At 36.5% G+C, this 13,898-nt stretch overlaps 1 protein-coding gene across 1 annotated transcript; it reads left to right on the top strand.

The window, feature by feature from the left end:
* Positions 1 to 7,410: 7,410 nt before the first annotated feature.
* GCG (glucagon) lies at positions 7,411 to 13,898 on the top strand (the record flags this gene model as incomplete). The annotated part of the gene is made up of 6 exons (XM_084209366.1): positions 7,411 to 7,508; positions 7,875 to 8,036; positions 8,891 to 8,944; positions 10,512 to 10,649; positions 12,743 to 12,886; positions 13,874 to 13,898. 6 exons carry the CDS (start codon positions 7,411 to 7,413, stop codon positions 13,896 to 13,898), a joined length of 621 nt encoding a protein of 206 aa, XP_084065492.1.

The following is a 13,898-nucleotide window of genomic DNA, read 5'->3' as shown; positions in this document are numbered from 1 at the left end:
AGTCACAAATACTGTTGTTTACAAGTCAGTTTTCACTATGAATTCTTTCTAGCTTTTACAAATTAGAACTAGAGCTGAAAAGGAAAAATTCCTTTATTCTAGGAGCTGAAGTGTACATAAATAGTAGAAAGTCCCTGATTCCTCTCCAAACCTGTTCTCCTCATCTACCTTATTCGTGCTGTGTGAGCTGTGCACATGAAAGAACCTGCAATCCTTAGACTTCAAACAGAGATCTACATGATTTGTTTCACACAGGATTACTGCAGCTGTAAAGAAGAAAAGTCCTGAAGAGAAATTTAGCAGAAAACCAGTCAAGTTCTAGAATATGGTTAGTGTTATACTCATTTTACTCAGATATCAAGTTCAATTCAAACTGCATTCAATACTTCCCAGTTTGCCAGTCACTTCCAATTACAAGGCACAGCTGTTTAGAACATTTTATAGAGTCATTTGAAGGCTCTATATTTAATCTGAATAATTCATAGTATTTACAAAGAGCATTTGGTATTACTTTCAATTATGAACATTGTCTTCTCAGAATGTAAAACAACGAGTACATATTGGGCCAGCTCTTCTGCTTGCGCAAATTGATGCAGCTCCATTGACTTGCAGTGGAGCGATTCCAACTTCTGTGAGCAGACAGTGTGGGCTGCACTCAGTTACAATGGCTGCTGAGGTACAAACCTCTCATCACCCCTGGCAGAGAGCATGGAGCTGTGGAAAGGCCTAGAGACCCCAAACTCACCCTCCATTTCAGAAAGGCATTCCTGCTCCCTGAGGGGTGGCCGTGGAGTTGTATACGCACATAGGCACACGCTGGGTGTGTTATGTACCAGCACAGGTTTATGGATGTAACATGGTGGGTTTTGTAACATGTCTTTACACATATGTTCCTCCTAGATTGGCTCCCATTCTCAGGAGGGGAATGCTGTTTGTGACATCATGTAACAAAGATAGCAAAACGAAAGGGGCTGCAGAGCCCGGCCCTCCGAACTCACAGCTGATGAGGTTAGGAGAGAACGCTTTCTGAATAACATAAGAAAGTAAAGGGTGTGGGACTGTAGTCATACCCCAAGATACATCCTCCTCCCTTTAGACATGTAATGGATAATAATACAATAGCAATAAATATGTAATGAAGAAATACACAGAAGAATTTGGGGAGGTCACTTTTTTGAAAGCATTTAATGAGGGTTGTTTTACTTTTTACTGTCAAAAGCCAGCAAGTTCCTAATTCATTAAAGTGTTCAAATCTTGACAATTTTAATCAGATGATGGTGCAGGAAACTTTGATAAATTCCAGATACAGTGAGCTCAACCACTCCAATTGAATCATGAGAAATGTGAAAATTTCCCAAAGGCAGTCCCCTTTCAGCTTCTGTCTCTTAGTCTGACTCTCTTAGTCTGACTCAAAGTAGTGTCTCAATTGAGAACAATGATATAGAGGACAGTGGGGTTGCCCTTGATTTTTCCAAGAGGTAACATGGAACTGATGTATTTTAAAATGTGAGAGGAAAAAACCTGAGTGTATGTGCATGTCTCATACACTTGATATAATTTTCCAGTTTTATTTAGAATGTTTTCTTTGCTGAGCTCCTGAAATATACACTATAGACTCTGTTATGGCAGCTGAGGGTTGCATGGTTCTTGATGGCAGTTCACTTCTTTCCTGTACCTTTTATTTTCCATGTACCACTTGAAAAACAAGTAACCAGTCTAGATGCTAGATGACCTGCTAGATGATACAGCTCTGTGAGAACCTGCCCAACCAGGTGCACTGAGGTGCTTTGTGTCATATTTTTGTTTCTGGAATCATCCTACTGTAAACAAGGAACTTTTTATGACACAAGAAAATAAACTGAGAAAAACAAAAAGAGAAAAGCTGTCTGGAGAAAAGTTCCTGGAGGAGAGGATATTGTCTCACATTCCGTTTTGCCCCTTTCCGAAGTGTCTTTAGCTGCAGCGATGCTCCCTGTGAGGCGTGTTTGTGTCGGTGCCGGTGCCGGAGCGGTGGAAAGGGCCCTTGGATCCCCATCTGCTGCGCTGCCCGGGAACTGCAGCACGCCCCGCTGGCCCCCGGGGAGCCGCAGGGTGACCGCCCCGAGCCCTGGAAATGGAAAAAATAAACCACGAATCTCATAGACTCATTCAAAAGCATAGAAAAATTACACTTGACAAAAATTACACTTGATTATGTGGACTGTGTAGTGAGACTTAATGTTTCCCTGAAGCCACACCGTGGTGCCACAGCCAGGTATTTAGGATAGAGCTCTAGGAAGGATCCAGTAAATTTTGTTTGCCACTCTAATGTGGTTATTAAGTTTATACACTGCCTCAGTTGTATCTTAGGGGCTATTACAATCTGGCTGGGGTCAGTCAGCAGAACATTGCCTCACTGAAGCACATTCTTTGCTGGCGTCGAGGAGCAGTGTTAAGGGAAATAAGGTTTGTTGTAATAAGTATGTGCCTTGTGCCACAAACCAGCCCGTGAGGCACTCCAGACCGGGGCACGGGCTGTCATTAACATTCAGGGAGATGTCTACTGTGATTCCAGAACCTTCCTCCTACCCATCTCCCCTACCTGTCTCAGTCTCTGTGTTGTCACTGCATGGATGACCATGGCTTCTTTGGCAATGCTGCCCCACCAGAGCTGTGAAATTGTCTGCACTGAGCAACAATAATTGCATCAAACAGGCACTTGTACCCATCTCAAATCTGTTTTGTGTAATTTTTTTCCGTGTAGGGAATGGAAATGTGAGCAAATGGTTTATCTTGTAGAAATAAATAGGCCATGGTGTGAAACTGAATTTATAGTGAATGTTTAGTATATAGTTCTCAAGTGTGTATGAATTTTCTTACAGTAGCATTTACAAATTTGGAATTTTGCATTTAAGGGTAATCAAAGCATTTTTTAAAATTTCACCTGTGCTAGGCATAGCTTAGTGGGTAGCCATCACTGCAATATTTCACATCTCTTCATAGTCATTATACTGGCACAAGATTACCTGAAGAATCATTCAAGAGCTTTGGGAAAGATGTGCTTATTCTTAATAATGGATTAAATTTATAAACTCTGATTTAAAATTGATAAGTGAAAACAATGCTATTGATGTTGATAGAATCAGGATTCTAAACATTAAATGTAGCAAATCAGAAATTGGAGAAATTGCAGCCTTGATCCCAGGCACCTTTTGCCTACTGTTTGTCATGTTAATGCCCTTCTGTTTGATATTTACTACTTTGGACATTGCTACCTCACTCCTTCTGCAAATCCATGTTAGCATTGATGTCATAAAGTAAGCAGAATGAATGTGTGAAATTGCTTGTAAAATTATCAAATGAAATGAATAGCAAATATGATGACTTTTTTTTAAAGTTGAATAAGGAAACTGTCAGCAATGATGCACTCCTGTAATGCTTACTAGAGCTGAACAGTATATATATAAGTGTGTGCAAAAGAGGCAGCTAGGCAGAGCTCAGGATCCTCAAGGCTTGCCATAGTTGCAGAAGAGAGAGTAGCTCTTTCTGCAACTGCCACGTATCACCTCTAAGTAAAATAAGGTAAGATTTATATGAACTACCAGTTATTTATTTGAGAAAGCCGAGTACATTGTCTGCATTGTGTTGCCCAAAGGTTGCAATAGAGGCGCAGATCTTTCAGCAAATTGGTGTTTTCTTCTGAGGTTATACTCACTGATATTTGGAGTTAATGACATCATCATTTAAATATTTTGGTGTATTGATTGCTTCAACAGAGAATGATCTGAAAAATGGAAACCAACAGTTTGTGTTGCAGAATTAATTGAAAGAAGGAAGATTAACCATGAGAACATGAAAGACAAGCATTGTAGTAAGAATTTAAATGAGATACACAATTATTGATTTTTGTCTTTTTATCTCCTTTAGTACTCTCTGTGCAAATATTTAATTAATGTAAGTTTAAAATTATTCACTCCTTATAGATGCTGTCTAAGTATGAATCAATGAGGATTAAGCTATAAGCATGGAAGCAAATTCAGTGGGTTTATGTAGACACTGATTAAAACTGTCCAAGACAGATTGTCACTCTGTCACCCTACAGACTGTCACTCCACTGCCCCACTTTTAGATTTGTTTGTCTCAAGCAACTATGATTTTCAAATCACTGTAAGATCAGAAAAGGAAATTTTATAGCATAGAAGTAAAAATTAAAGCTTTCAATAGCCTTTCAATAGTTATTAAAATTGTTGTATAAAATTTAATTTAATCTTCCATCCTACCATGGAATGAATTCCTCAGACTAGGACTGTTGGATTTTACAGAACTTTCTACAAGGCATTATAGCATGGTGGATTAATTACATGTAAAATACACCTACCTGAAAAAGTAATTTATTTCTTTATTTCTAGAAATTATTGCTATTTGTAGACAGTTTTGTTTCAATAGAAATCCGTTTTGTTCATTCATGCATGTTCATATGAATATACTTCCTTTTTTTACTGTTTTAGTGTAACTTCATAATTTCTATTTTTTAACTGGAAATAGATACAAATGTGACTTTTGAAAGATTTTTTTGAAAACTCTATGAAATTAAGTTAGCTAGAATTGTACATAGATACAAAAAATCTACTACATCTGTAGTAGAATATATTAGAAAACTAGAAAAATCAGGTTGCTCAAGGAAATAAGATTCAAATTATATCTGATCAAGATTTGAGAGGTATGTTTGTTACTTATTTCTGGTGTTTCAAACTGAGATGTCTTAATTTTTTCATCTTCAATCAGAAAGATATGAAAATATTTTCATTCGTCTAATATACATAGGAATAAACATTTTCTGTGTGAGATTAGCTTTAGTTTGCCTGCACCTTGACAATAGGTTTCCATGGTTTTTAGCAGTATCTACTGGGGACCTAAATAACCTACAGCAAATAAAATCTTTTTTCTGATTGAGAAATTATTTGATTAGCCAGCATAAACTAAGAAAATGCAATTTGTCTGATCATTTCTTTTTCTCTATAACACGCCTATATTATCAAGAATAAAATTACAATTTCTTTTTTTGAAACTGTATCCTGTTTAACTTGTCAAGAACTTCTTTTGCTGGTTTAACTTACCAATTGCAAATACTAAATGTTGAAAAAACAAAACTGATGCTATTTTTTTTAAAGAACATATTTAGTTAGTAGTTTTTGGGAAAGCTTATTTTATTAATAAGGATTCTCAAAAAATCTATAAATTTTTAAAACTGCATTTGAAATACATATTTCTTTTTTAATAATCTCACAATTTTGATTCTGCAAATTTAAAAAGCAGCTGAAAATGCATTTAACTTCAATCTTAATACTCAAGGAATAGGTAGCCAGTGGGACTGTTCACATCTGAAAGTTCTACAGGCCTGAGACATTAGAGTTAGAGCCAAGATAAACTGAAATTCTTTTTTTACTGACTACAGCAACTTTGAAATATTTGTAAATAACTTTTATATAAAAGAAAAGCTTTTGGTGTTGGATATTTCATTGCACCTCAGTGACTTGGGTTTATGGCCAATCTGGATCACAATTTAATAAAGCTACAGACAGCTGTAAGCTAGCACTATTAAGCAGGGAAAATTTACTTATGTATGCTGTAATAGCCAGACTTTATCTGGTGTTCAGGTCCAGGTTAACTCATTTACAGCTGAATATCTACCAGAGGAGTCAATCAAACCATTTTGAAATGACCACAACAGAGTCATTTCCCAAAGAACAGGCAGAGCTTTTGTTCCATTGCTAGAAGCCTATGAAATGTGCAATTATGCATTCCTTGAGATAAACATTGGATGTCAGTGTTGCACCACCAAATTGCAGCTCCAAATGAAACAGTGAAAACAGTTCAGTACCACAGTTAGGGTTTTGATAAGACTGACTCCATGACCACTGTGGTATTTGCTGGTACTCTGGCAGGGTGTGTTCAAGTGAAGGGGTTAACTCTTATATAGCAGGACATTGCACAAGGCAGAATGAACAGACACTGATGAAAAAATGACTAACACTGGCTGTGGCTTCTGGTGGAGAGAGGAAAACTGACTCCATTGCTTAATAGTAAAATCCATCTGAAAATACTATAACTACACATGTATTTTCCTGAGCTTGATAAATATTTTGTTAAGATTTTGATTGCCTCAAATATTTTGATACTGATACTGAGGTATTCTAGTAAAATATTCATATTATTCAGTAAGATCCTCTTAAAAATCAGGCCTCACAAAGTACCAGTCCAATAGGTTCTTCTTAAGCATTGGTAAAATACCTGCCAATAGTCAAGCTTTGCATCTCCAACTATAAGATCTTTTAAAACAGATGGAAGAAACAGGTTTCAAAAAAAAATCTGCTATGAAGGGGCAGACTACGGGGGCAGAGTAGAAGTCCTACAGCAGTAAGATTTTTGATGCAGGAGATCACCTTTTCAGAGGTGTTCATATAGCCCCCTCATTTGCATTGCTCTGTGCAGAGCCAAGTCTCAATCTCAAAGTGGAGTGATCTGTACCTTCACTACACATCATTCCTTCATCATTTTCTAAGACTTCCTCCAGCCCATAGTATATTTAAATTCAGCCTCTTGTGACAAGGCATTAAAATAGAGAAGATATGTATTTTCTCTCAGACTGCCTTATTTTATAAATCAGTAAGCAGTAAGCAGTATAAATCAGCTTCAGCAAGTAATTCCTGCAGTGGAGCCACAGGAATAGGGTACAAATTACATTTATTGGGGAGGGTGTTTTGTGACTGGGACTTACTTTGCTACTACTTTGCTTCAAGGCACTCATGTGTCCTATCTCCCTTTGTTTTCCAGACTGTATCATAAACCTCCATAAGAAAATGCCATGGATGGCAGAAGGGCTTTTTCAAATACACAAGTATTAGCCCAAGTACATGATGAAATTATTTCCAATGACATTTTGCTGATGAGAACTCATTGCAACCTCTTTGAGAAGAATGATGGGGAGCTGCTAATGTGACAGTATTCCTGACAAAGATTTGCTTTTTCTGTAGTGAATGACTTGGAGAAAGAAATCACAGCCACATCACTACCCCCAGTTTTGCAATAGAGCAGTATCACAGATCTAGTGTTTGCCATCAGCAGAACCCAGGAAAAGGAGAGAACAGACCTTTATCCTCACACTGCAGGAGGATGCAGAGCTCTCAGCTCTCTTTGCATTCTAGAATACAGACTAGAGCAGAAAGATTGGAACAGAGACCACATCTTTTGAATGCCTACCCAAGGCCCTGAAATGCCATCCACTGTACATGAAACCCATCCCAGAAGGCTCTTTATATTTAATTTTCGCGTTTAGATCAGCACTAAGAATGTCTCTTTTTGATGTAATCGATTCAGACACATGCAAACGTAACATTTTTCTTTGTTGTTTTATTTCTGTTTTGACAGGCAATGAAAATGAAAAGCATTTATTTTGTTGCTGGTCTCCTTTTAATAATAGTTCAAGGCAGCTGGCAAAATCCTCTTCAGGATACAGAGGAAAAATCAAGGTAAATTCTTTAGACCAAACTTTAACAAATATTTGGTGTGAGCTTTGTTTTCTTACACTTTGAAGCCAAACATACTATAATTTAAAGACCCCTTTATGCAATACTTGAAATCAACTGGGTTTTTAATATTGCAAAGCTTAGCACAGAAATTTGGGGTATTAAAACAATGGCTTATTTATCCAAGAAGACTGTGTGATTGGGCAGTGTCCAATCTGCTACACAGGTTCCCTTTACCAGACAGCTACTGAACAATTTGCCACTTGCTTTCACTTTGTGGGAGCAAAAAACAGCATTGTTAAAAGAATCAATGCACCTGTAGATTGTACTGCAACCACTGCAGATTAACAAGGTCTAAACTTTCCACAGATCATTCAAAGCTTCCCATTCTGAGCCAATAGAGGAATCCAGACAGCTGAATGAAGTGAAACGTCACTCACAAGGCACATTCACCAGTGATTACACCAAGTACCTGGACACCAGACGAGCTCAGGACTTTGTGCAGTGGTTAATGAGCACTAAAAGAAATGGGTAAGCATTTTGGTCACATTGATATAGATCTCCACAAACAGAAAAAGGCAAGAATCTAGCCAATTCAGTTTCTTGGTATCAGCTTCCCATCCCAGACCATTTATAAACCTCAAATAAGTAAAGTACTTGAGGAAAATGTATACAATCAGAGAATCATTTAGCTTGGAAAGGACCTCTAAGATCAAGTCCAGCCATTAACAGAATATTAATACAAAATCAATCAAAAGAATTTGGCTAAATCAAAGGGTAGTATCTGATATGCCACCTAAAAAAAAACTGTCTCAGGCTCTTTGAGGCAGATTTTCTCAGTGAATCAATTAAGTTCAATGTGAATAAGATATATAAATATAATGTACAATTCTGGGCCATTAGGCCTCAACAAAATTTTCCCATCTATGGATACTCTAGTCCTGATGCTTCATTTGTGAAAAGGCAGCTGAAGTGTAGGTTTTGTTGACCACTGGATAATTTACCAGTATCATCTCTATAAATTTGCATGTTTTTTCCCAATATACTTTGATTAAACTCAAGCTAGCAAGCTGAGAGCAAGAATAAAGTACAAGTGTGTCAGTCTTGTGTTCTAGAGAAAATATGTCCAAAAAGAATCCAGAAATATCCTGAAGAATGTATTTTATTAATGCTTTTAAATCTCTGTGGAAGTCTTTAGAGTACAGAGTAACAATTTCTACACGTTGCACTAATTTTAATTCATATGTCTGAAATATAAGGAATATAATATTCATCTATGAGTCATGGGGATTTACTATAATAATCAAATAATAACCAATAAAGCATATGCAGGCTTTGCAGTGTACTGGGAATAATGATCTAATGATTGTGCAATTTCACTACAGCCAACAAGCACAGGAGGACAAAGAAAATAACAAAGTCCCTGACCAGCTCTCAAGGTATTCTATTTGTCACTTGTTATTTGAAACCAGTTTGAGTTCATTTTCAGTCAAACAAGAAAGAGAACAACCAGTGTTCTTTGAAATATTATCACAATCAAAGAAATATCAATCAAATACATTATTTCACACGTGGTTTTTACAAGGAAATAGGATAAATCCCTATGTAATTTATTCCTGCACCTGTGTTCTATAGCTATAGATGCAAGAAATGCAACAGGATGAGAACAGGTTTTAGGAAAGCACATTTCAAGTAATCAAGGAGAGTAGAGAATAACATAAAAAGAAAAGCTTGGTATAGAGAAAGGCTGAAGAAAAAAAAATAAACAAAAACAACCACATTATGTTGAAGAATAAAAAACCATTGATAAGATTAGTGAAAGGAAGGTGGCCAGGAAAATTTGCAGAGAGCTGATTAAACATGATGCAATGTTCAGCCCTCAGCACTCAGTCCCATGTTTTATAAACCACTTATTACAGAAAGGAGAAGACCTGCTGAAGGCCAGAATTCTGTTTCTTGATTGTGCCTTTGGGAAAGGGTTAGAGAGATTGGAAATTTTAAATAAATAAAGGAGAAACTGAGTAAGTGTTTTTGCAAAACAGATTAAAATATCTATATGAATTCTTTCTCTTGTCAGAAAATCCAAAAAGGATAGCCCAGATCACAAAGACCCTTACATTCACATTGTCAATATTAATAACAAATTTGTAATAATGCTTCCACTTCATTGAAACAGCATATCTCAAAAAAATTAACATTTCATTAAAAATGTTCCAAACAACTCTAGTTAGCATGCTGATGAAAAGTGCAGATGGTACTAAATTAGGAGGAATGGTGACATCCCAAGAAGAAAAAATATTAGAAAGAGCTAGATTTGGGCAGAAATTAGCAAATTTTTAAACAGAAATGCTAGGGAATTTATTCATGGAAAATATTCCATAACATGTCTACTTCCAAGTGCAGTTTGCTTTCCCAAGAGACACTGTAACATAACTTTGTGTTATATCAGAGAAAGAACCCCAATGAGGTGTAGGGGGGGAGAAGAGAATGCCTTTAATAAGATGGAGTAATCAGGCTTGAAAGTTTTCCAAGATTATGACTTGGTCAGAGTGATGATTTAAAAGGTGTTCATATAACAACTCAAAATGTAAATTTGAAAGGAATTAAGTCTGAATAGTTTGGCTCAGAAATAATGAAGGCAAAGGTAGGGGCAGCATTTAACAAAGGGCAACAACAAGCATGTCTCTGTAATACAGTACAGTTTCTAGCTCATATTTAATTAGTAAGAGCATTCCAATACAGCTGTTATTGCTTTCCACACCTGAAGTGAGCTGTTGAGAACTAGTTCAGGAATCTCTGCACAAAACTGCACTGCATAGTACAGGCAATTCCTTCAGAACTGGAATCTATCAATAAAAAACATGTCAAGATCAATGTGAGGCGCAAAAAGAACCCCTCCCTCCTATAGAAACACTAGTCTGGGATATGGGGAATTGAAATCAATAAAGATTGTTAAAAAGTTAAATTCTTACCCAGTCTGCTCCTGTGGCACTGCTCTCCTTTCAGCAACGCCATCTCCAAGCGCCACGCTGAGTTTGAGAGACACGCTGAAGGCACCTACACCAGTGACATCACCTCTTACCTGGAGGGGCAGGCTGCCAAAGAGTTCATCGCTTGGCTAGTGAATGGACGAGGAAGAAGAGAGTAAGAATCCATCCATTCCTCTTCTTAAATTTTGCCTACTATTTGGGGTTGGAAATCATCTCTGATGAAACTTTGATGTGTTTTTGATCATTCTTGCTGTACTTCATGTCCTTCTTTTGTATTAGAAGATATTCTGTTGGTGATTGACTATCAGTTTACATTATCAAGTTCAAATACAGATTAAAACCTGTTCAGTATGCTGTTACACTCTAAAAGGTCAAGTTTTATTTATTTTATCTAAAACAAAACCAAACCTCCTTCTTCTAACTACAACCCTTCACATAACATTGCTTACAGTCTCCTTAACTGTCATTGAGATTATTCAGTGCCATCTTATATTGCTTTCTCTTTTCTTCCTTTCACAGTCCATCTTTTTCTCTGCAATATTTCCAAGATTAAGTTCTTACCAATGTCATCAGGTGTACTCTGTGTGCTGATGATCATTCCCAGCATTAACTAATAATTTCTTTTCCTCTTCCCATGCTTCTCAGTCTCCCCAAGCTGCTGCTGCCATAACAACTATCATTTGCTATAACTTATCTTCCTTTCTAAGATGCTTCTGATTCTTTTGCCATGGTTTGCAGTTCCCTGAATACAAAGCCCCACTAATGGTTTTGCCTACCTATGATTTCTTTAATTTCTACCTTGTTCTCCACATACTCATTGCAGATTTCTCTATCCTATCCACTTCATGTACTCCCTCATGACTTTACATCCTTTGTCATGATGGTCTTAGAATGTCATTGCCTTCAGCCTCCTGCAGGCATCTTCTGCTCATCTATTTCCAACTCTGTGTGGTTAGGAGCTACACCATGCAGCTGCCACTCCCCACCTTTCAACTGTTCTGTACTTATTTGTGCCTTTAGACTGTAAGCTCTTTGGGGCAGGGATTTCAGTTCATCCTCTGATTAAATATTCTACCAGCTGTAAAGTATTATGTAAGTCTCTCACTTTACATAAAAATCATAATAATAAATAATAATAATAAAATACAATCTGGAAGACTAGATTGTGTGTTGTAGTTAAGGAAGACTAAATAGGAAAAAGTAAGTTTTGTAAATATTGATAATTTCCTGGAAAAAACAGAGTTAAATAAATTAGGTCAACTATACAGAGAAGGGAAAAGCTGGCTCCTCTTCCTGGTTATGTTCAGACATCTACTTGTTTTTCTGTCATGTTTTCATGAGCAGAAATAGATAACTTCTGTATCCATTTGAGAAAGATACAACCTCAACTGAACTTAGAAACCTAGATGGAAAATTTATTGTAGACAACCCTTCTGCTTTCCAATATTTAGTACTATTTGTGGTTGAACTTGTATATAGCCTTCCCTGAACCAGTCTGTCTGTCATTGGATCCAGGACCCAGGGTGCTTCAGCATCAGCCCACCTTAATGAAATCCATCAAAATCTTCTTAGATTGGATGGGATGAAACAAGAGAGCAAAGTTTTCTAAATCAAACTCTGGTTTTGACAAACTGGTTTTCCAGCAGTCAAAAAAAGAATGGAAGAAGAATCAGATCTGATTCCAAGTATAAAATGCAACATTCTACTATTTTACATCAAACAAGCACATAGGTTTTATACAGGTACTTTAAGTGAGCTATTTCAACCACTCTTCTGAAAAAAAATTGCTGCCTGTAATAATTCTTATTAAGAATAAGAATTCTTAGGAAATATAATTTTAAGTAAGTAAATAGGCCTTATGTCCAAATAAAACAGAAAAAATGATGAAAATTTGACTGTAAGGTTTTAGTAGTGGTATTTCTTAAACAGCAAATCTTAGTAAATGTACTGGTGCCTAATATACATGGCATAGACACTGCAAACTGAGATATATTTTTGCGTGTTTGGCTTTTTCAAAACTGCTGGAGAGGAGTTTAGGCTCCCTAGAACGGCTGTGTGTTTTGGAAATAGTGCCTGAAAAGATGTTCTGACAGGCATGGTGCTATACTGAGCCATAACATCAGGCTCAACCCTTAGCTCCTTCCAATGACAGGGAATGTGCAGTGCATCAGAACCCTGTAACAAGGCCCTTTTAAATGGTTTGTTTGTTTTGATCTGCACAGTGTTGATAATTTCTTACCTTTGAAGTTTCCCAGAAAAAGCTCTTGTGGCTGAAGAAATGGGTCGAAGACATGCAGATGGCACTTTCACCAGTGATATCAACAAAGTCCTTGATGACATGGCTGCCAAAGAGTTCCTAAAATGGCTAATTAACACAAAAGTTACCCAAAGGTGCCTGGATTTTATACTATTCTTAATATACTGGTATTTTAAATACATTTGTCACACCTGGGGAAAATACTACTAATTTTTCTCTTAGCCATTGCTATATCTGTAGTATGTTGCAAACTTTGTTACAGACAGATGAAGAAGGATAAGATACTAAATGGAACTCATTCCAAATATTATTTGAATTTTTATCAATGGTGGACCTCTCAAACATTTTCCTATTTAACTTGAAAGTAATTCTGCCACTGAATGTTACCAGAAGGTCATATTAAATTACTGAAAAAAACCTTTTGCTTTGCATGGACATTATAAAATCATAAATATTTATTGGTAAAATGACACCAAATTGGTTATTCTTTAAAGACTGTGATATAAAACACTGCCTTAATCTGTGGCTTGTCATTAGGGAGCAGTGCTGTAATCTGAGCTCCTGACAGGTGACTGTGTGGGAGCCCTGCTTTAGTTTGCTTTTATGGAGGCAAAGCAGCATTTTCTAAATGAGCACTGTGAACAGGTTAATATTTGGGAATTATTTGTTAAAATTAACTAAGCATTTTAAAAAGTAATTAAATGCCAAGACAAGACACATGTGAGTGGCCAGATTTTTTTAACATGTTAGATATCCCATTTGCATTATTAAAGCCCCCAACAAGACAAGTTGATTTTGGAAATCTGAAACAAAATTAACAAAAAATTTAGGCGGTGTAGTTAAGATACAGTTTTTATTAACATGTTGCTATTTTTATGCTTGCAGTTCAGCACTGAAACAAACAATTTAGGAAAATAATCTATTAGAAACTACTAAAATGCTTTTCCTTTAGGAATAATTGTTTTCAATCTGTTATTAGAGAGAGGCATTGAGAGGTCTGTGAAACTAACATCTGCTCACTCTTAAACAGAAAAAATATGTTCCACACATATTTCATAAATCTTGGGAGACTTAGAATATTTCCTAATTGCTGCTGCTTTTTTTCTTTTTTTTTTCCCCAGAGACCTTTTGGAAGAATACCAGTAA

Source organism: Fringilla coelebs, assembly GCF_963513975.1.
Source record: "Fringilla coelebs genome assembly, chromosome: 7".
Taxonomy (NCBI): domain Eukaryota; kingdom Metazoa; phylum Chordata; class Aves; order Passeriformes; family Fringillidae; genus Fringilla; species Fringilla coelebs.
The sequence above is the reverse complement of the archived record's forward strand: the minus strand, read 5'-3'. Positions and strand labels throughout refer to the sequence as shown.